Below are 20889 nucleotides of genomic sequence, written 5' to 3' on the forward strand. Positions count from 1 at the left end.
CTCTGTGCATGTGAAGAGAACACTGTTTAAAAATCATGGAAATTTTTTAAATCCCTCCCCTTTTTTTTCAAATTTCAGATTTTTCTGCAGACTTAGGGGTCCCCTAAGTCTATCTGAGGATTTAAGTTTCCACAGGCAGGGGACACACTTCAAAATTAGATATATCGATATTAGCCATCTCAATGCTTAATTTTCTAAGACAATACAAGGAGGAAATTTACTGAATATTTTTAAGACACTCTGAATTTAATTGAAAGCATATGCTGGGCTACTTCAAAAAGTGTAAATGTGGAATATAAAGGAATAGGATTCTGCACAAGAAACATCAACATCTGATTTAAAGAAAAGTTAAGTAGTGAAAATATGTTCCCTCCATTGAATTACATGGCTGTGTTACAGTGAATACCTGAATTTTGTGAACATTGACACTCCTTGGCCCAGAAAATTTTCTATAAATGTCTGAAAACTCAAACATATCAGTTAATGTCATCTAAAAGTGATTGTCCGTACTGAGTGGTATCACCTCAGTAGGGAGAAAGATATATTTTCAGTCAAGGACAGTATTTATCTGTGACTGTCTGCATTACCAGATTTTGCAAATTCACTATATCATATGCATTTTTAAATAATCTAAGAATATTTGGGGGGTGTTAACAGTTTCTTCTCTGCTGCAAGACCCCCCCCCCCCCCGCCGCAAAAAAACACAAACCCAGCATGCATGCAGAAGTTAGATCCAAGGAACCATGAGTAGCACTTCACTGGCCTCTTCCCTGCATTTGCATCCTCTTCCACCCCCCAGAAAATTGCTCCTGGGGGATACTCTTTGGGCTGCAGAATACAGGGAAGGTACAACTGAAGTCACCTTTGGCTCACAAAAGGGAACCTTTTAAGTCCAACCTCCTGCTACTGACTTGTTGGGGAAAGAGTTCAATCTATTCAGTAAAATCAGTGTGAGCTTTATGTACCAACTCTCACAGGAAATTATGCTTGGTTGGAGAAACTTTCCACAGGAAGCAGCAGATAAGAGCAGCAAAACATCATTGCAGATAAAGGGATTTTGAACTCTTCCTGTCCAACAAAATTAAATCTATGGAGCCATTTTTTCCCCATTAAGTACTCTTATCCAGTAATGTGTCGAGTTCTTCATTCTAGGTGATGAAGCTGTGCATTCATGCAGCTAACAGTGTGGGTGTCTATAAAAACTCTTTTGAATAAATGACATGTCAGCCTCACGTAACCGTTAGAGCAAGCCTCATTTGAAACGCTCTTCAGTCTTTTTGCGTCCCCTGTTCAAGATGCAAAATTCCAAAGTGCACAGAATTAGCTGTCAGGAATAGGCGTATTCTGCGCTTTAGAAGACAACCGATCTTCAGGCCAACTCAACTTCCTGCTTTCTTTGCTCCGAGCACCCTCTGCATAGGGAAACAGGAAGAAACTGCGGATGGGCAAGTCAGTAGCTCCACTTAGAACACCCTGGCTGTGCCTCAGAAAGCAGACACACACTTCACCCCACTGGAAGAGTTGCTTATGAAACAGCCTCGACTCAGAACCCTGGAACATGTTTTTTTTGGGGGGGGGAGGGGGCATCTTCAGAAACAGTAAATCCATAATCAGAAGTCATCATCCTATATACCTAGTACAGTTCTATGACTAAAACAGACATTGATCTGTTATACCCAACAAAATGCACAATATTTTGTCACTATGCTCTGGATCATTTCCTAAGCTTTATGAACTTTTTAAATGGCATGTGATTGTGAGTCCTTTTTTGTCAATAGAAATGCTAGATATTGTGAAGTTTGACATCTGGAGCTAAACAAATGACTGACCCCACCCAAAGCATTTCATACAAGTATAACTGGGTACATCCAGGTGCATCTCATCTGGCAAGAGTGCCTGTTCTATTGGCACTGGTAAAGACATTCTTATTTATGAGTTCAGGATTTGAGTTTTTCTTTTTAAACAGTTTTTCATAGCGAAAAGCCTGCAGTTCCTGTTGTCTTAATATGTGCTTATTATTCTCTTTATATCATGCTAAATTATATTAATGTAGTGTATTCTAAAATCAGCTGTTGTCTGGGAAGGTAGGCTATTGAAGTCAGTTCCATCCATAATTATTCAGTTGGTCTTAAAGGGACTAAAATACTTTATGTTCACTGACTGCTACAAACTGAAAGTCTGTTTGAATTATATGCAGGAAGAGGAGATCAGTTTTGTAGGAAATGCTAGCCAAACAAGCAGTCCTCTTCCCTGAATGGTATCAGGTAGGAGGTGAGAACCTCAGATTGTAGATCCTTTTCCAGGAACTGGAATATTGCAAGTTATGATTTACCAGTTCATATAAGACGGGCTGGCGCTGTCCACTAATGTGAACATTGTTACAGAACAGAGTGTGGAACAGTTGTCTTTAAGGAACCATAACAGTAAGCAAAAACAGCACAATACAAAGCATAATATCACTGATGAAAAAGTAATTTGACAGACCTCTCTGTGTAGCTCATGCGATGTTAGAAAAGTGCTGTGCCTGAAGTCTAGGCGAAATGGCTGCTGCTTGGATATAAGCACTCTGACAAGCTATGGACATGCAGGGAGAAGGGGAAATTTGGAAATCGTATCCTACTCTACCCCCTAATTTTCTATCTTTTCTAAACTGACAGGAGTTGAGAAGACTTGTTCTCCTTCCCCTCCTTTTCCCTCAATATTTTGACCCTTCCAGAACATAGTTATGAGGATTGGAGCGTATTTGTGCGTGTACGCGCAGGGATTAATTTACAGTATCATTTTTTTCTGCATTACAGTATGCTAAGTTGGTTGAGACCACTACCTTGTGTAAAGTGATCTGATTTTGTGGCTTTTATCACCTACATAAGGGCCAGACTATTTACTAGAAGAGCAAGCAAATTGAGAGCAGAAAACTAGAGGAGGGATGTTTAATCATTTGCCTGCTTACCATTTTTTTTGCTCTACATTCTTACCCCTATGCTCTGCTTCACAGGATTTGAAATGTCTTTATATTCACAAACTTCTTTGAAATCCTGTTGTTGAAGAAGTTGTTGAGGGGAGACAGTAATGGAGAACTTGATGGCAGAGAAAGCATTTCTTCCCCTCAGAGGCGTGGCTGGGCCATACTGCACCCAGTGAGCACTCTGTCTCTCCCCCCCCCCCCCCGCAGCACCCCCTCTCCCACACACACACTTACCTTAGTGCAGCCTGAAAATGCAGGCCGGAAAAAGCAACCTAGCCACTTGAGGCTAAAAATGGCCTGGTGGGAACTACACTTCCCAGGAGACCTTGGGGCTCATCAATTCCCATCAACCAATTCCCATCAACCTCTGTCAGCATGGCCAATTGGCCATGCTGGTAGGGGCTGATGGGAATTGTAGCTCCTGAACATCTGGAGAGCCGCAGGTTCCCTACCCCTGGGCTAGCAGCACCAAAATTTCAGGGATTTTTTGGAGACACTCCTGATGATATGACCTGGGTTTGGTGAGGTTTGGTTTAGGGAGACCAAAGTTATGGACTCCTAAAGGGAGTGCCCCCATCCCCCATTATTTCCAATGGGAGCTAATAGGAGATGGGGGCTACACCTTTGAGGGTCCATAACTTTGGACCCGCTGAACCAAACTTCACCAAACCTGAGTGGTATTATCAGTAGGGTCTCACGAAGATACTCTGAAATTTTGGTGCTGCTAGCTTAATAATTGCACCCCTGACAACAGGCACCCCCTAAATTTCCCCAGATTCTCTTTTTAAAGTCACTCCCTTCCTGCCAATGCTTGTTTTCTTTCTTTCTTTTATTCTCTCAATGCCTAATAAAGGTTGTTTTATTATGTTATCATCATCATCATCATCATCATTATTATTAAATCCATCCCCTTTGGCATGGATTTAAAGGGAGAATCTGAGGTCCACAGTTTTAACATTGAAAGGGATGCTGTTTCAGGGTGAGGGAGAATCCACCCCAAAATAGCATCACTTTCAATGTTATTTAAACACCAATGTAGTTTAAACACCATTGAAAATGATGCTGTTTGGGGGTGGATTCCAGCATCACTTGTTTAAACTAGGGAGGCCAGATTCTCCTTTTAAATCCACCATAAAGGGAGAATCTGGGGTCCCCAGTTTAAATAACATTGAAAGTGATGCTGTTTCCCCCAATTGGGGGGACTGGATACAACACCATAAAATGTTTTCATAGCAGTAATAAAACATTTTGAATGCAATTTGAAAATGTTTTCCAAAAGTTATTTCTGCTGTGTGGCATGGCCCATTGCTGTGTCCAGATTCGTGAGTTGGGGGATTTTCTATAATGTGATGGTGATTTTGAAACGACCTGGTGGAAAAAAATCATTGTTTGGTCACGGTGGGGGAGGGTGGCCGCCCATGGGGGGGCATGAAACGCAGGTTTTGCCCAGGGCTCCAGTTTACCTAGGTACGCCTCTGAAGGCAGTATTGACAAACTCTTAGTGGTTTTGAATGGGTATTTTATAACCAAAGCAGTACGTTGGGAAGCGGAAACAAAGGAATTTTATTGGAATAGATATAGTACTTTAACTACTTGTTTTGGAGGAGAGAGATGGAGTTCAGGTTAAATATTAAAATTACATACATGAACTTGCAGAAACAATCAGTAGAAATTTTTTTAGCAAATACTCTCTATTTAATTTGATATGCTTTTTAGGATGGTAGCATGGATGATAAACCAGATTCGGTTCTCAAAGATGGTTCGTGCACCCTGTTAGTTGATATGAGGGAATTACTAATTGGATTTCCTGACTTGGAATCAGAATGTTTTGAGCTAGCCTTCTGCTATCTCGAAACATGTTTGGTTGGGGATGTAAATCCACTGAGGAATTTATTTTGGACTTAATTCCATCAGGGACTGAAATATTAGTCTGTTTTAATTGTTCAGACTATGGACTGCCCAATAACTTCTGATGTGGCAGTGTGTTCCTGCCAATGTCCTGACTGCAGGAGAAGATAAAAGTAGCTGTTCTATGTATGCAATTTTTATTTTCAAGAAACAACTCTCTGGAAGAGTTGTGTTTTTAAATTACCCCTAGCAATAGACGGCACAGTGGAAAAACTTTGTGCTCTGCTAAATTCCAAGGCTGACTTTAGCTTTGCCAGTGTTGTGATGTCAGTTGTTTTCTGTCATTTATCTTGCATTTATACTTTCTCCTTTGGGCTGATTCCATAGCAGCTGACATCCAGGAGTCTGAAATAATTCCTTTTATTCCTGTTATCCTTTTGCCCTTCTTCAAGGGAGATAAGGATGATGTAGGTGATAACCCTCCCCCATGTTTTCTTCACAACAGCTTCTTGAGGTCAATGTGGGATGTTTCAAGACTGTATTGATTGAGTAGGGGTCTGGTCTTAGGTCTAACCACACCCTGCACATTAGTACGGTTCTGATTTTTAAAAATTAATATATATCTATCCTTTTTACTTACTCTTGAAATACTTTCTGTTAGAGAAACTCAGTGTCCAAATATCTGCTCTGTTGCAATGAAATATGGCAATGAAGAGGTTTGGCAAGGTGCTTGGCACATTGAGTCACACTCGACTCTAGGAACAACAATAAAATCAGCCTGGCTAATTAGCCTAATATGTCCATCCGTGCTGGAAGAAGATGGTTGAGGGTGGAGTTTTGGGCTTTCCTGAGTTGGAACTTGCCTTCTGGCTTCAAACTTCCTTCCAGCTGCTTTAACAGCTTGAAACTGGAATACGTTACTCATTTTTAAAGGGTCAAGTCAACCTCCACCCTTTGCCGCAAAACTGAAAACTTGGGACTTCGTTTACTTCCTAATTTTTGTTTGCTGGTGTTTAAAGTTCACTGGATTACCTCCATCTCTCTCTCTCTCTCTGAAATTTATATATATGATTGAAAGCAGTAGTTGCTCTGGGACTTTGGTGGAGGTAAGTTTGATCTATGTGTATATTTTGTTTATTTCTCTCTGTTTGGGAAATGCAGTGTCCTCCTGGGCATCTGAAAACAAAGATCCTCCCCAGCTTTATGCCTTCTTGTTGCTTCTGTGAAGATGTACAGTTGGTATTTTGGGGTGTAACAATTACAGCCAGTAGGGCTGGCATTGCTAGAGGAAGTTTCTGTTTACATCTCAGGCTAGGGTAGCAGAGTTATGAATGTCTGCCTCCAGGGTGTAGTAATGTTAGCAAGTGTGTTATACCTAAATTGAATCTGAAATTTCCCCAAAGACCTCAAAAACTATCCTGCTTATTTCTTGAGATGCGTCATTCAGTGCCTTTTCCTCTGAGATTCACAGTGTTTTTTTAGGATTTAAATGTTTTGTTACATTTATTGTTTCCAGAAGCAGCAGCAGCTTCTTCGTTGCTGGGGTATGGAGAGCAAGGGCTGAGTCTAACAGGACGTTATTATTATTCCTTATGAGAAGTATCTTTGGAGGAAAAAAATACGTTAGATTTGGTTCTAAAAACTTTTTCAGTAGAGCACAGAATGGTAAACAGCAGCTTGGTAGAGACCATCAGGCAGAAAACAGGAAAGTGCCAGACATCAGAACTTCTGTGCTGCCATTTCCTATTTGTCTTTAAATCTGGCACATGGTTTTTAACACAGGAGGACACTGCACTTCCTGCTACACCGCTTGCTTGCTCACTTGTCTGATGATAGAGCCAGGGTCTCCAGCTCACAGGTGTGCCTCTTGCTTTGCACACACCCAAGCTTTTGGCGAGGACATAGCAGAAAATATAAAGCAAACTGGTTCAGTCAGGGCAGCTCTCTTGAAAAACTTTTTAAATTGCCAAAAAAACCCTCCTATTAGTTACCTTCCTACCAGCTTCCCTCAAGTTTTATACGTCATTTACACTGAATTTAATCTGGTGAATTTGCTTTTTAATCAGAAGTGTTACCAACTTGAATCCCTTTCCTGTTTCCCGTTCTGGGAGAATGGTAGGATAAAAAGGTGTGGATGGATATTAGGCGAGCAAGCATAACCGTCTTCCCCTGGTTTTGTCCTCACAATACCTTTGTGAGGTAGGTTAGTTAGGCTGAGTGGCCCCAGATTATCAATTGAGTTTTCAGGCTGAAGGGAAGGGGGAGATCTGAACCAAGGTGTTCCTGATCTAGTACACTACTACACCATGTTGGTTCTCCTTTGAGTCCTGTCAGCTAGCTTTGTGTAAGGAACTCTTCTGCCTTATGTGTTGTAAATACAGAACTTTTGGCTACCTTTTGCATAGAGCTAGTTATTTCATATGTAGCACCATATACCCCCTATATATCGAAAGTATACCTCGCACTTATTTGAAGTTCTAGGGATACTTTCCGATATTAGTTCAAGTTTCCCTCCTCCTAACATTATGCTGCGAATGGCTCTAGCTCCATTCCTTGCCATTTGCAAATAGAGGTACTGAATCTAGAACTTTGGTGTCCCTTTGAATGAAGTCTGTGTAGCATCTTTTATTAGGTGTGGCCCAAATGATACAAAAAGTTGTGTTTCAGATGTGCTTTCTTCTGAGATGCTCAGAGGTATTGTTGGGTCAATCATGAGTTATTAGCATTCTCATATGAGAAAAAACAACAACATATCCTTCCTTGTCATAATTCCAGCATTAAGACAGTGGCAAAGCTAAGAATTGGGGCAAACTGAACATAATCGTTAGAAGTAAAATTTAGGAGCATTTTGTATATTTGGACCCCTGATTGATTTGATTTGATCTATTAGATTTGTATACCACCCCTCTCCTGGTTTTGATGTTTAAAGACTTGTCTCCATATGGGAAATAAATCTGTGTAGCTGTTTTTCTGAATGTACAGCTTTCATTTTAAAAAAGAGTCACAAAAAGTCATTAAAAAGATTGTTGACTGTAGAGATATACCTTTCTTCTTTTATCAATGCAACAAAAGAGTATAGAGATTTTTTTAAAAAATAGCTGAAAGTTGAGAATTCAGAGAACCTGTAACAATGTTCACTTTACTAATTAAAGAAACAAAACACACACGCACACCCCCGCCCCCCCTCCCCCACCTCAGTAGCCAGGGAAGGATATGGCTGCTGCAGAGACAGGGGCAAGAAAAATGGCTGCCATGTCCGTGGAACCAGAATTGGGAACCATGGCTTACTGCACTCCTTCTCAAAACTTTACAGCAAAGCAGGTGTGGAAACTACTGGAAAAAAGCCAGTGAAATCCCTGAAGGTCCATAGGTACACCACAATACTGTGGGGAAGTAGAGAAAAAAACTGCTTCCCAACAGCATCAAACCCGGGGCTAATAACCTGTGAGGAAATTGTCCTAATAAAGATGTTGATTGTTTTTAAAGTTGCTAATCTGCAGGCAGGGCCCGGGGTTCTCTTGGAATTGCTGGTTCTCTCCAGAGATCAGTTCTGTTGGGGACAGTGGTAGCTTCAGAGGACATCCTCTGTGGCATCACATCTCCGCTGAGCTCCCCTCTTCAAAATTTGCTGCCAGATCTCCAGAAATGTCTTAAAGGATCTGGAGTGCCAAACCAGTGAAACCACCCTTAAATGTTGTTTATCTGTAATGCTGCTTCATTCTGTTGTGTGTTGTTATGAGAACTCTGAGGCTGCAAGCTGAGGCTTAGGTGAGCATAGCCTTCACGCTGTTTGTTCATAGAGTCTCTGGCTTTCACATATTTCTGCTTTGCCAGCGAAGTATATCTACCCATGTAGGGCAGTCAGCAGTGGATCCGTATGCACCTCCTCCTCCCCCCTTGGAATCATATCCTAATTCTTTTTCCTACTGTCCTGGCATTTACCCATTTATGTGGGAGATCCATTACCCTGCTTTTCTCCACAATAGGGATCCAAAGCAGCTAATGAACAGACCTCAGTATAATTTAAACAAACAAGATGCAGTTAAAATAGATAAAAAATATGAAGCACAAAATCGCATTTTACAGTCACTTTCAGCAAGTGCAATCCATTCAGTAATTTCCATTTCTTGTGGTCTGTGCTTCAGCAGATGTGTAAGCATTTCAAAAACAAGCTGCTTTTTCATTTGTATCCCCCACCAACAGATTTCATGTGCATGCACATAGGTTTTACAAGAAGCTAAAATAATTTGTCCAAGCAATTCAAGCTAATTTGATTCATTTGAAACCAGGAGTTAATGCAATACAGTCCACTGGGAATATCTTTTAAAGGCATGAGATAAATAGAACCGGATTAACTTTTTTTGTAATCACTGTCACTTTGACACCGTATCCTACATCTCAGATTTTATCCTTCGCCCTTCTTCTTAGGATGAGTACCCCATAGTATAGAATAGGGTTTTTTTTTTCTTCTACAAGGTGTCCGGGCTCAGCTGCAGTGCCCGGACTTGCCCCGCTGGGTCACACGCAGGCTGGCACAGCAGGAGATGGAAAGGCTGCAGAGGAGCCTCTTGAAGCCTTAGAAGCCTTGTTCAGAGAGGAAGGCAGGGAAGAGAGGAGGTGTAGGCCCAGCAAGCCCACAGCTGAGCCAAATGGGGGTGATAGGCTGGAGGAGCAGCTCAGACCAGGCAGGGCCCGCCCGCCCACAGCTGAGGCAGCTGCAGAAGATGGGCTGGAGAAGCAGCTGGGAGGAGGAAGAAGAATGAGAGGGCAGAAGGTATATAAGGAAGTTATAAGGAAGAGAGAGTCAAGAGCTACCGCAGCAGCAGGGAATGTAGGTGGTGGTGTGAACAGCCAAGGGAAGGGGATAGCTCAGTGGTGGGAAGTGGGAAGGAGGGAGGAGAACCCTGAAGCCCAGACCCCCTATCAGATCCCAGACCACGGTTCAGGCTGGTCCCCACCCTGTGCAGTAACAGGGTGGGAGTCTTTCACACAAGCAGTAAACACCTCTCCCTGTGAGGCCACAGGGGAGAGACAAACCCCTGGAAACTCCTCTCCCTGTGAAGCAACAAGGGAGAGGGAGGGTGCGAACTCTCAAGCCAGATGGGGGAAGGGAGGCAGGGAGACCTACTAGTAGGAGGGTGGCGTGGGTGAGGGCTACCCCGTACACCCAGTGCTTTGTGGGTGCGGTTGTCTCTTGGCCCCTTGGGCCAATGGGAAGAAGAAGAGTTTGGATTTATATCCCCCCTTTCTCTCCTTCCACCCCCCCCCCCCCCCCCCCCCCCCCCCCCCCCCCCCCCCCCCCCCGACCCCCACCCCCCCCCCCCCCCCCACCCCCCCTCCCCCCCCCCCCCCCAACCTGCAGGAGACTCAAAGGGGCTTACAATCTCCTTGGCCTACCCCCCCTCACAACAAACACCCTGTGAGGCGGGTGGGGCTGAGAGATCCCCCCACCCCCCCCCCCCCCCACCCCCCCCCCCCCCCACCCCCCCCCCCCCCCACCCCCCCCCCCCCCCACCCCCCCCCCCCCCCACCCCCCCCCCCCCCCACCCCCCCCCCCCCCCACCCCCCCCCCCCCCCACCCCCCCCCCCCCCCACCCCCCCCCCCCCCCACCCCCCCCCCCCCCCACCCCCCCCCCCCCCCACCCCCCCCCCCCCCCACCCCCCCCCCCCCCCACCCCCCCCCCCCCCCACCCCCCCCCCCCCCCACCCCCCCCCCCCCCCACCCCCCCCCCCCCCCACCCCCCCCCCCCCCCACCCCCCCCCCCCCCCACCCCCCCCCCCCCCCACCCCCCCCCCCCCCCACCCCCCCCCCCCCCCACCCCCCCCCCCCCCCACCCCCCCCAGGCTGATGGGAATTGTAGTTCCTGAACATCTGGAGAGCCGCAGGTTCCCTACCCCTGGGCTAGCCGCTAGTCCCAGTTCTCCAGAACTCTGTCAGCCTAACCTGCCTCACAAAGTGTCTGTTGTGGGAGAGGAAGAAAAGGAGTTTGTGAGCCACTTTGAGACTCCTTAGGATTGAGAAAAGTGGGGTATAAATCCAAACTCATCTTGTTCTACTTCAGATCAGTGATAAGAGTATGGATCAAAGCTTTGAAATACTTGAGAAAAGTCCTTCTGCTGTGTGCATCTTGAAGCACAGTAACCAAACTCTACCGTCTGTGTCCTTGTAAGAATTAATGATGTATGAAAAGTGTTTTGTGCCTACGGGAAAACATTTCATAAGTACTAATTATTATCCTTCCTACTAGTAGGTGGGATAATATTGTATTCTCTTGTGCAGCCCTGAGTTCACCCTGGTAGTGTGCATTCCTAGGAGGAAAGCATATGCTGTCGTACATTCAATTTTGATGCGTGCTCTTTCCCCATTAAGTGACTTTTGTCCAAAGGGAATTCCTTGAAGTTCCTTGCCCCCAAAGAAAAGGACTGTGATAACATGATGAGGGCATGAAAGAGGGTCTGCTATAGCCAAGAGTCTTTAGTCAAGACCAGGCATTTTCTAACTCTCTGGTAACAAGTTTCTCTCTCTCCACGTATCTATGAGACTTGCATTAAGCTCAGAGGAAAGACATCTCTGGTAAAGAAAGGGAGTGGAGCTATGCTATGCCAAGTCTGTGAAGGAAGACTCTGGTTTCCCAGTTAGCCTTCTGCATATTTTTTATCAATACAAGTGGCACCTGTATGATCTCCCATTGTGGAGCTGTTAATTGCAGATGATCTGCAGATGATCTCCTGGCCCAGCGTTTCTGTTCACAAAAGTACATCCTGATTATTGTTGTTTGTTATTGGTTTATGCATTGGATTGTAAAGCGCCAATTGTGCCCACACACAAATGTACACAGGATTGCAGCTTTCCACACATTGTTAACGCAGCCTGTCTTCCATCTTCACAATGATGGCTCCAGACTAAGGCTGAACTAATTGGATTACTGTGGATGATTGCAAAACACAATTAGACTGGGTGTGAGCGATCTAAACAGGATCACCACTCCCTTAGACTACTCATGGGATCAAATTAATTCCAGTGGTCTTCCCGTAAACTGTGAGAGCAAGTTAGAATAAGGCTTGGTTCCGGCACAGTCATCGCTCTCTAAGTGCCTTGGCTGTTTCCAAGAGCCTACAAGTTCTCAATACTGGGCTTAGAGATGAAATTCAGAAACTTTGACGTTGACTTTTAAGTACATAACTCACTTCTGTGTGTCTAGAGATGTGTACTTCTGGGCTCCATGTTTGGATCCAGGCATTCAGATAACTAACCTTGTGCCTGAACTGGAAAAAAAAAATCTTCCCAGGATCTGCTGTGTCCACACTGCAGGAGCAAGCAAGTGGGTAAAGGGAGGTCAGGGGGCGAGGCCAAGAGTGGGGCACTGCTTTTCCATCCTTATAGTCCTGCTGTGGTAAAGTTCTCAAGCTATGATGGTAGATTTCTAGACCAAATCCCAAAGAGCAGGGAGGGGGGGGACTCTGAATGAGATGGAACTCTGGGCACCTGCTCTTTCCTCAAGCATCAGTCTGGTGTCGCTGAGCCCTTCTGTAAATTTCCAGGCTGAAGACAAAGCAGATGTTTTGAACAAGGAACTGCTACTGACAAAGCAGAAATTGGTGGAGACTGAAGAGGAGAAACGGAAACAGGAAGAAGAAACAGCCCAGGTAAAACTCTCCCTCTGTGTGTTTTGCAGGGGCAGGGGCGGAGTTAGCAATTGGTATGAAAACACTTAAATACTGGGCATCAATGGGAAAAAGTAGCATAGCAAACTATGTTTCAAAGTCCTAGGCAATTTCACATCACATGGTCCTACTTCAAGGCAAGTGTGGCCATCTCAAGCTGCTTCTTTTGAGTGTTTGGATGATGGAAATATACTAATGGGAGATAATCTGTTGGGAATATATGGAAGTGCTTTTGCGCAGACTTCAATCACTGCAATGAGACTTTCCCTGGAGAAGTTTCCAGTGGATTGTGCCCCATGTTTCTTGAGAGGAAATTCTATTTGGAAATTTCTGAGTCAAACTTCTGCTTGTGGCTGGTTTCTTTGCTTTGATCCAGAAACCTCCAGTCTGACTTAAAGAGAGTGAAGCCATACACCTTTCAATGCTCTGCAAAAAGGTTCACATACAAGATCACTTTTATTACTAACAAGATGTCTTAAACTATTCCTGTAGCTTCAATACCCAGTCCATACTCTTTCTGATTAGAAGTGCCACTGCGCACACATTCACTCAGAAAGGAGGACATATACAAAGTTTTAACTTTGATTTTGACTGTATGAAAGGTGAATGTACAATGGTGCTAATGCCCATCCCAAGGTTTAAAAAACACTTTAGCAACATGGAAGTCTTGGATCAGCAGATCTACGTTCACTTACTCCCAAATGTGTCCTTCGCATTGGGGATATGAAGAAAAGAGTCCATTTGACAGGATGACTTCCCAGCCTTTTTCTACTGTTGTAGCTGAAGACTATTTTGTGTGTAGTTACCATATTGGGATAGAAAATATTGCACTCTGTATCACAATTGGAAGGACATAATTACAGCACTATGTGAGGGAGAAATTGCTACACCCTGGAAAATGTTCAGGCATGACCTAGGAATTAAGATTTCTTGCAAAGATTTCCTAATAAGTGAGAATTCCTAATAAACAGCAGTAATGTTTTTGTAGATGAAGGGTGTGCTCAGGAGAGTGATTACTTGCATAACCACAGACATTTGTCCACCCTTAGTAATAATGCTTTCTCTCATTCTATGTATAGCTGAAAGAAATCTTCAGAAAACAGCTGGAGAAGGCAGAATCTGAAATAAAGAAGACCACTGCCATTATTGCCGAATATAAACAAGTAAAGTGTTTGATTGAATTTTTAAATCTTTCAACTGACCATTCAGTATGTTTAACCTTGTGGAAAATTACTCTGTGTTAGCGTACACATAGTTTTTACAAGCAGTTTTGCAAATTATAATCTGATTTCTGAAGTTAAAATTAAATGCTTGGCCACCTCCCAGGGGCAGACCAGTAAAAGGCATGTTTCCCCATTGCCCATTGTCAATTGGCATAAGCTTTAAGACAATTATAATATGTTTGTCACATCTTTCACTCCATCAAAGATGCAGCTCCTCAGAGTTAATGTATAGAGTTTAATAATCAGTCTAGCGTACATTCCTCTGTCATCTGTCAGGAAATGACTACTGACAGAATACAGGCTTAATAGTAGATTGTAAAGAGCTGAAATTTTGGGGCCTTGTTGAAATGTGTTCAGTTTCCTCTTTCTTTAAAAAGCAAACTTTATTTGAGTGTATCTTGTTATTTCTTCCTAGATTTGTTCCCAACTGAGCAGCAGGCTGGAGAAACAGCAGTCTGCCAGTAAAGAGGAACTGGAGGTTGTGAAGGTAAGACTACATGTCACTAACACTAAATAGTCAGTCATTGTTGACAATTGTACCAGGACACATTGACAAGCTAACTTTCACAGGTGGTCATAATAGAGTCGAATAATTAACCCCTGAAGGTACTCTTCTTTGAAGTGGCATGTAACAGGAACATGTTTGAAGCACCATACAGGAAATGCATGACTACTTAATCTGAGAGATAACGTTCAGCAGCTCTTTCCTGTAGCAGACCAAGGTGGAGGAAAGGGCCAGTGGCTGTTTCCTTAACATACTGCCATGGTAATTCTATTCTTATCTTACACTGGGATGTCCAGGCTTTCTGCTGTATATTTTCTTTTACAGTTGTAGAGATGCAAGTGTGGCTTGTCACAATGCTCAAAGTTTCGTAAAGTTGCACCTGCCTTCCACTGTCCATTCAAAAGTTAGAAATCTGGAAACACTACCATAAAGCTGAATGATTGAACATCCCCCTACATTGGCCTTGGTAGACCTATTACCTTTCCCTTAAATCTACAATAGCAGAAGCCCTCCATATTCTCTGATTGGTTAAAATCATGGAGTCCCATCTAGTTCTCAAGAAAAGGAAAGCAACAGTTTCCAGATTTCCCAGCATTTTCAGATACTTCCTCTGTGTTGGATCAACAAGGCAGTGTAGTCTCATTTGTTGATAAGTCTTCTTTGAGCTCTTTAGTATCGCACTGTATAGAAGCTTTCTCCTCACAAAGCTGTTCTACAGTGGGCAGTCCAAACTCACTCTATTCCATTTCTCTTGACTACAAAAATTAGAAAATGACTGTCAACTAATAACTCTTCCATTGTACTGCTTCTCCTAAAAAAAGAAAGTGTAAAATTGATATTATGCAAGGAACACTTACTCTTCACTACGCAGTGGGCTTTTAGTGGGGTCTCCTCACATTTCTCTGTTTACACAAAAGGAGGCAATCAGTCTTTGCCATGCAGCTTTTCTACTGAAAACTCTCCCGGGCCTGTTTCTTTTAACTATGCCATACAACTCACTCTTAAAGGCACAGATCTCAACTCATCTGGTAGTCACAAGATTGCTGGCTTAACCCTTTAAATTGCAGTTATATCAATATTGCTGTTGTTGCTGTTAAATTAATATTATAGCCCTTTCCAAAAATAATCCCCTCAAATAAAAGAGGCAAAGCAATTCCCTGGACCACACCCTGCTGAATAAGGGAACCATGTCCTAGAGTTGACATTTTCTCCCCTCACCCCCCCCCCCACATGCATACTTCCTGCTGCTGCTGGCACAGGAGGAGAGAGAGGCTTGCTATTTCCAGGCACTCTCATTATTATATTGAGATATCCATATGAGAATAGAGAGGTTGGTGTGGTTTGGCTAAGGCCCTGCTGTTGAATTTCTTGTCTTTGACTTGAAGGAGCCAGCAACATGGAAGAGGGGATGAGGGGGAAGGCATGGACAGCAGTTCAAGGGAGTGGAATGACTGGATGTGGGTGGAGGGAAGATGTCCTGGGCAAAACTGTGCTCAAAACTGTGCCATGCTTTGGCAGTGAAGCAAATTAAAGTCACTCTAGAAGTGGTGTTGCTTCCCATGGAGAGAATGGAAAGTGAAAACAGGGCTCAAGGAAATACGCCCATACAAGAAATCTTGCTGCGATCGACACGTGGCAGACACCTTGTGCATAATCCCCCTTTGTTTGTAGTTGCCTTTTCTGGAATCAGGATCCAGAATGGAATGTAGGAAATCTAGAGATGAAGTGGGGGTTGACCAGGCATGGCATTTCCAGTGGCAGCACTTGCCTGTGATGCTACTCCTTAGGCATCAGGCCCAACCATTTCCTTTGTTCACCCAGGCTGTTAACTAACAGATCAATCTTCTAATTTTTGTTAACAATCTGCTTCTAGCCTGAAGACTTTTGAGGAACATTTAAACTGTTAAATGTTTATGTTGTTTTATGCCTTTGGGGGAGGGTGGGGGAGGGCTGTGCTGTTTTATGCTGTAGCCTTTAATGGTTTGTTCATTTTAATGATTTAATTATTTATACAGATTTTATCTTGTTTTGTGGTAGAAATGGCTGCCAGTGATGGAATGGATGGTGGCCTGCTGGTTCCTCCTATCTCTCTTTGTTGCTAAAGAGAGGAGGAGAGGGGTAGAACTGCCTTTTGTCAGTGTTGATTTAAAGCAAAACCTGAACTGAGTGTACCCCACTGATAACCTCATTTCTTGCTCCTATTAGGCACATGATAGCTCAGTTCACACTTCAACAGGCAGGATTAATGGGGGAGGGGGTTTCTTATATTCCTCCTCCTAGCTGGCCCTGTCTTTGGACAAAAAGAAAAAAGAAACCAAGGTCCCCCTACCCCATTAAAATGTGTGATCTTTCTGTTCAAAATATGTGCATTTTGTTAATCTGTTAACGAAAACGAACATTACAGATAGCCTAGTCAAGAGGGCAGGATGGAGAAACACACCCATGTACTAAGCTTTAACCCTGCTCAATATTTTATTTTAATATACTTCAAATGTTGGCAATAACGCAAGCAAAAACTTCGCATGTGATGGAATAACTTATGACACATGGCATACTAGGAAGACAGTGCTGCTGGGACTCAGAAAGCAGGGCAAGAGAAAGTAATGTATTCTACAGTTCACCAATAAAGAGGCTTCTGAGTGTTGACACATGGTTGTCAATTCCAGATTGTCTCTGGATAATTCCAGATGACAGTCGACTGTAACATCTTGGCTGTGACTGGATGCCATATTGGCCAAGCAGAGTTACACGGAAAAGCCTGACTCCATCTGCTCAGTGACTTTGCCATTGCCACCAAGACCATCAGTCTAGCTAGCTGATGCTATCGTTCTCTAGTATAATCAGTGGTTCTGTTTCAGGGCAAGGTGATGGCATGCAAACACTGCAGTGAAATCTTCAGCAAAGAAGGGACACTGAAAGCCCCAGCTCTGCCTAGAGAAGGCCGAGGGATGGAAACAGATGACGAAAAGGATGCCCTTAAGAAACAGCTGAGGGAGATGGAGCTGGACCTGGCACAGACCAAACTACAACTTGTGGAAGCCAAATGCAAAATACAGGTGACATGATCTCTCTTTATAGGCCAAGAATGCCATAGAATAGAAACACCCTCTGCATTTCTCTCTGCTACCCCTGTAGCAGTGCTGGGGAATCACGTGGCTGTTTCCTTTGATGTGGACGCCGTTGTGAACAATGTGACCACCTTTTGGGGGCCACTGCAACCAGACTGCTAACCCATGCATTTTGGAGAACAGGTGTCTTTTTGCAGTAAGGAAACACTGTCTCTTACACCCCCAACACAGACACTGTTTTTAACTGATGCTGTAAGGTAGAGGGAGGCATTTTTTAACACGCTACATACCTTTAAGGGTTTCTTTCCTGGTCAGTCATTTCAGAGATTGTTATCAATGAGCAACCTTCTTAGCTAAACATTGAACCACTGAGTTGGTTGAAATGCAACCTAAAGCCATGGATTAACCCCTGAAGGTACTCTTCTTTGTTGCTTGGTCTGTGAAGTCATGATGCAGCTCACAGTCACTTGCCGAGTCCGGGCTCATCTGGATGAATCCTGGTTGCCACGCCTCTGTTCTTTCTTGCATCTTTCCTGTGGTCCCAGCGGGCTCTGTAACTCTAGCTGAAGGGCAAAGTTTATCATTGGCTGGCATCACAGTGGGTGTGGATAAGCTGTCAGCAGGGAATGCAACCCTCTAGTTCACACTTCTTAAGCTCCCTAATATTTCAGACCGTCTGTCTCTGCACACCAAATCACAGAAGTATGAATGCCTACACAGTCACCTAATTTCCCATATGTCCAGCAGGTCATCCCCCAGTTTTATCCCACAATTTGTAACCATTATGCCAGCAGCTTTTTGAATTTTTTGTGAATTTTTCTCATGAAAGCTGGGAATTCAAAGAACCTTCTGTTTTTATGTATTGGTACATCCATATGAAAGGATTTAATGGGGCTTTTTTTAAATGAAAAAGTCTCAGTATCCTCGGGAAAGGGGAATGGCTGTAGTTGGGGGGACTGTGGCAAGGAAACCACCGTGTGGAATCGCCACTGCACTGTATCAGCAGCTGTACTAGTAGCAGGTAAACCACACAAACCTGTGCCCTTGTTTTTTAAAATTTGTTTCAGACTTACAAAATAGATTGCATTACTGTATTGCCATATAGGGAAGTTACTTCAGTGAATGGCTCTTGCTTGCCATCGCCGCTCATAAACTCCTTGTGGTCAACTGAGATTGGTCATGTAGCTAGATTCAGAGGTGCGGGTCCTGTTTCGTTGAGATGTGGCAATGCAAAAGGAAATCTGGTGAAAAATTGCAGTAAAAGCTTCAGCCATAAAAGCTGAAGTTGAAGAAAATGGATTGATAGCTACAATGAAGACCTGGCAAGTTTTTCAATGCAAGCAATAGGAGCTGGAAATAGAGAAGTTGAAGTTTAGGTTATGTGAATCGTTGGTACAGCTGTTGATACAGCTGGCCAGCTGAAGATCTCTCATCATCCTCTCAGTAAGTGTTCCTGCCTGGCCTTGTTTCTCATCTCATTTCTTTTCCTATTTAATCAGACCTCATTTCACCCAGCATCCATCCATATTCCTGCCTGGGACTCAACTTAAGGCAGGGAGCCATTACCACAGCCAGCCAACTAAGAAGGCTTTTGAAGGGAACCTGTTGGGTACCTTCTTGTAACTATTCATGACCAGCCCCTATTTTGTGGTAGCGACAATTTATGATGTCAGTATCTTTGCCAAATTCCTCTTTCCACTTTCAGTCATTCTACTCTCCTTCTTTTAGTGCTTTCCCCCCACACTGTGGCACCCTTTTGGAGCCAGACTCTCATATTCTCATGTTTACCTCTTCCCCTTTCCTGATGTCTCTAGAACTGCTGTTCCATGATCTCCCTCTCTCTTTTTCGTGTTGATCCATGCAGCTACTTCCCATCATGTGTTTGGTGGGGCAGAGAAAGACCATTTCAACTTGATCATATGTTTAAAGGAAACTGGCTCAGGAATGGATTTAAAAACACATTGAGTAAAAGGTGTTGGAAAAACTTCAGAGGAAGAATGAAGGCAAAATTATAAGAAAAAAGAAGCATTTAATGGCAAGATGCATTGTAAACAATTTGTGCAAAAAAGGCTATTGTCCATTCTGATGCTTGGATTAAAGATAGAGCCATCTAATCTACCACGGCAGTCTGTTTAACATCAGGCAGACTTCAGTCCATGCATGTTTACTTGGAAGTAAGCCAAAGTTAATGTGCACATGATTAGGGTCTATGGAGACCCTAAACTGGGTGAAAAGGAACTACAGAACTGTTTTGAATGAATAAAAATACTCAGTTTAAATGTTCTAATTCACAGAAAAATATTGCTAGTTTTTCCTTCATTAAAACAGATGGATCCAGTTTTTTTTCTCTCCAGTAGCATTACTTGTTGATCTGAAGAGAGGGGAATCGTTATAATAATCTTTAGATCAGTGGTTCTCAACCTGGGGATCAGGACCCCTTTGGGGGTCGAACGACCCTTTCACAGGGGTCGCCTAAGACTCTCTGCATCAGTGTTATCCATCCGTAAAATGGATAAATGTTAGGGTCAGGGGTTACCACAACATGAGGAACTGTATTAAAGGGTCGCGGCATTAGGAAGGTTGAGAACCACAGCTCTAGATAATCTCTAGAAGTATTGACTCTGAACTTTGTTGACAATACCGTACTTAATATTTTATTGTACACAACATTGCTTATCATACTTGTCACGCAGATGAAAAACACTGCATTATAGTACAAAGAGTAATGCAGATGGATAGATGTTGTTCCATTTATAATTTCAGTAATTCACCATTCTAAATGCATTTCTTAAAGCTAGGCAGCAGCATCAATTGGGTATGCACAGCTCTGAAGTCAGGGGCGTACCACTCAGGGGGACATATGGGGTAAAATGTCTCCAGGTTGCAGCCATTTAGTCACTTGGGGGGTGGAAAATCGCCTCCCACACCCCTCCTCCTTCCCGTTGTTTGGTCGTGGGGGGGGGGAGGGGCTCAGATTTTGCACCAGGCTACATTTTCCCTAGATACTCCTCTGTCTGAAGTTATTGCTGCTTTATTTTATTGATTAGTTCTTTGCTCACTGTTGACCTCTTCTCCCTCCTTAGGAGCTGGAGCACCAGAGAGGAGCACTTATGAGTGAAATCCAAGCAGCCAAAAACTCTTGGTTTAGCAAAACCCTGAACTCTATCAAAACTGCAACTGGCACACAGCCGACGCCACCCCAGCAGCCACAGCCGCAGCCACCTCCACTGCCATCCTCGCCAAAAGAGGGGAGCACATAGTTGGAGTCAGATTCCGAACGCAAGAGCACAACGAACAAAGCAGCTGCAGCCCCTGAAAAGATTTCCTCCTAAGGCAGCTTTTGTGGAGGGAAATGAGGGTGGAGGGGGTGGAGGAGGCAGCGAGCCAGCCTTGAAACATATTCCTTTGGTGTCCTTCATTTGTTCCAATGTGGTCCTTTCTAAAGGGATGTTATTTAAAGAATCCTGTTTTTAAGTGGAATATTTCTTCCCTAGCTGCCTTGCCCAAGGCCGCGTCCCTGATACCTTCATATTTGACACGTTATTTTGTATGCCTAGGTGTTAAAAGGTGGGTAACAAATAATTCAGAACTAAGTGTTTAGTATGTTGCTAAAAA

The 20889-nt window shown here is 43.7% G+C and overlaps 1 protein-coding gene across 1 annotated transcript; it reads left to right on the plus strand.

The window, feature by feature from the left end:
- Positions 1-12283: 12283 nt before the first annotated feature.
- On the plus strand, positions 12284-20534 carry LOC125433320 (rab GTPase-activating protein 1-like). Its single transcript, XM_048497824.1, has 5 exons — positions 12284-12460; positions 13558-13641; positions 14117-14188; positions 17065-17262; positions 20358-20534. The coding sequence occupies exons 1-5, from the start codon at positions 12284-12286 to the stop codon at positions 20532-20534; spliced, it is 708 nt and encodes a 235-aa protein (XP_048353781.1).
- The last annotated feature ends 355 nt before the right edge of the window (positions 20535-20889 follow it).

This window comes from Sphaerodactylus townsendi, linkage group LG05 (genome assembly GCF_021028975.2).
Source record: "Sphaerodactylus townsendi isolate TG3544 linkage group LG05, MPM_Stown_v2.3, whole genome shotgun sequence".
Classification (NCBI taxonomy): domain Eukaryota; kingdom Metazoa; phylum Chordata; class Lepidosauria; order Squamata; family Sphaerodactylidae; genus Sphaerodactylus; species Sphaerodactylus townsendi.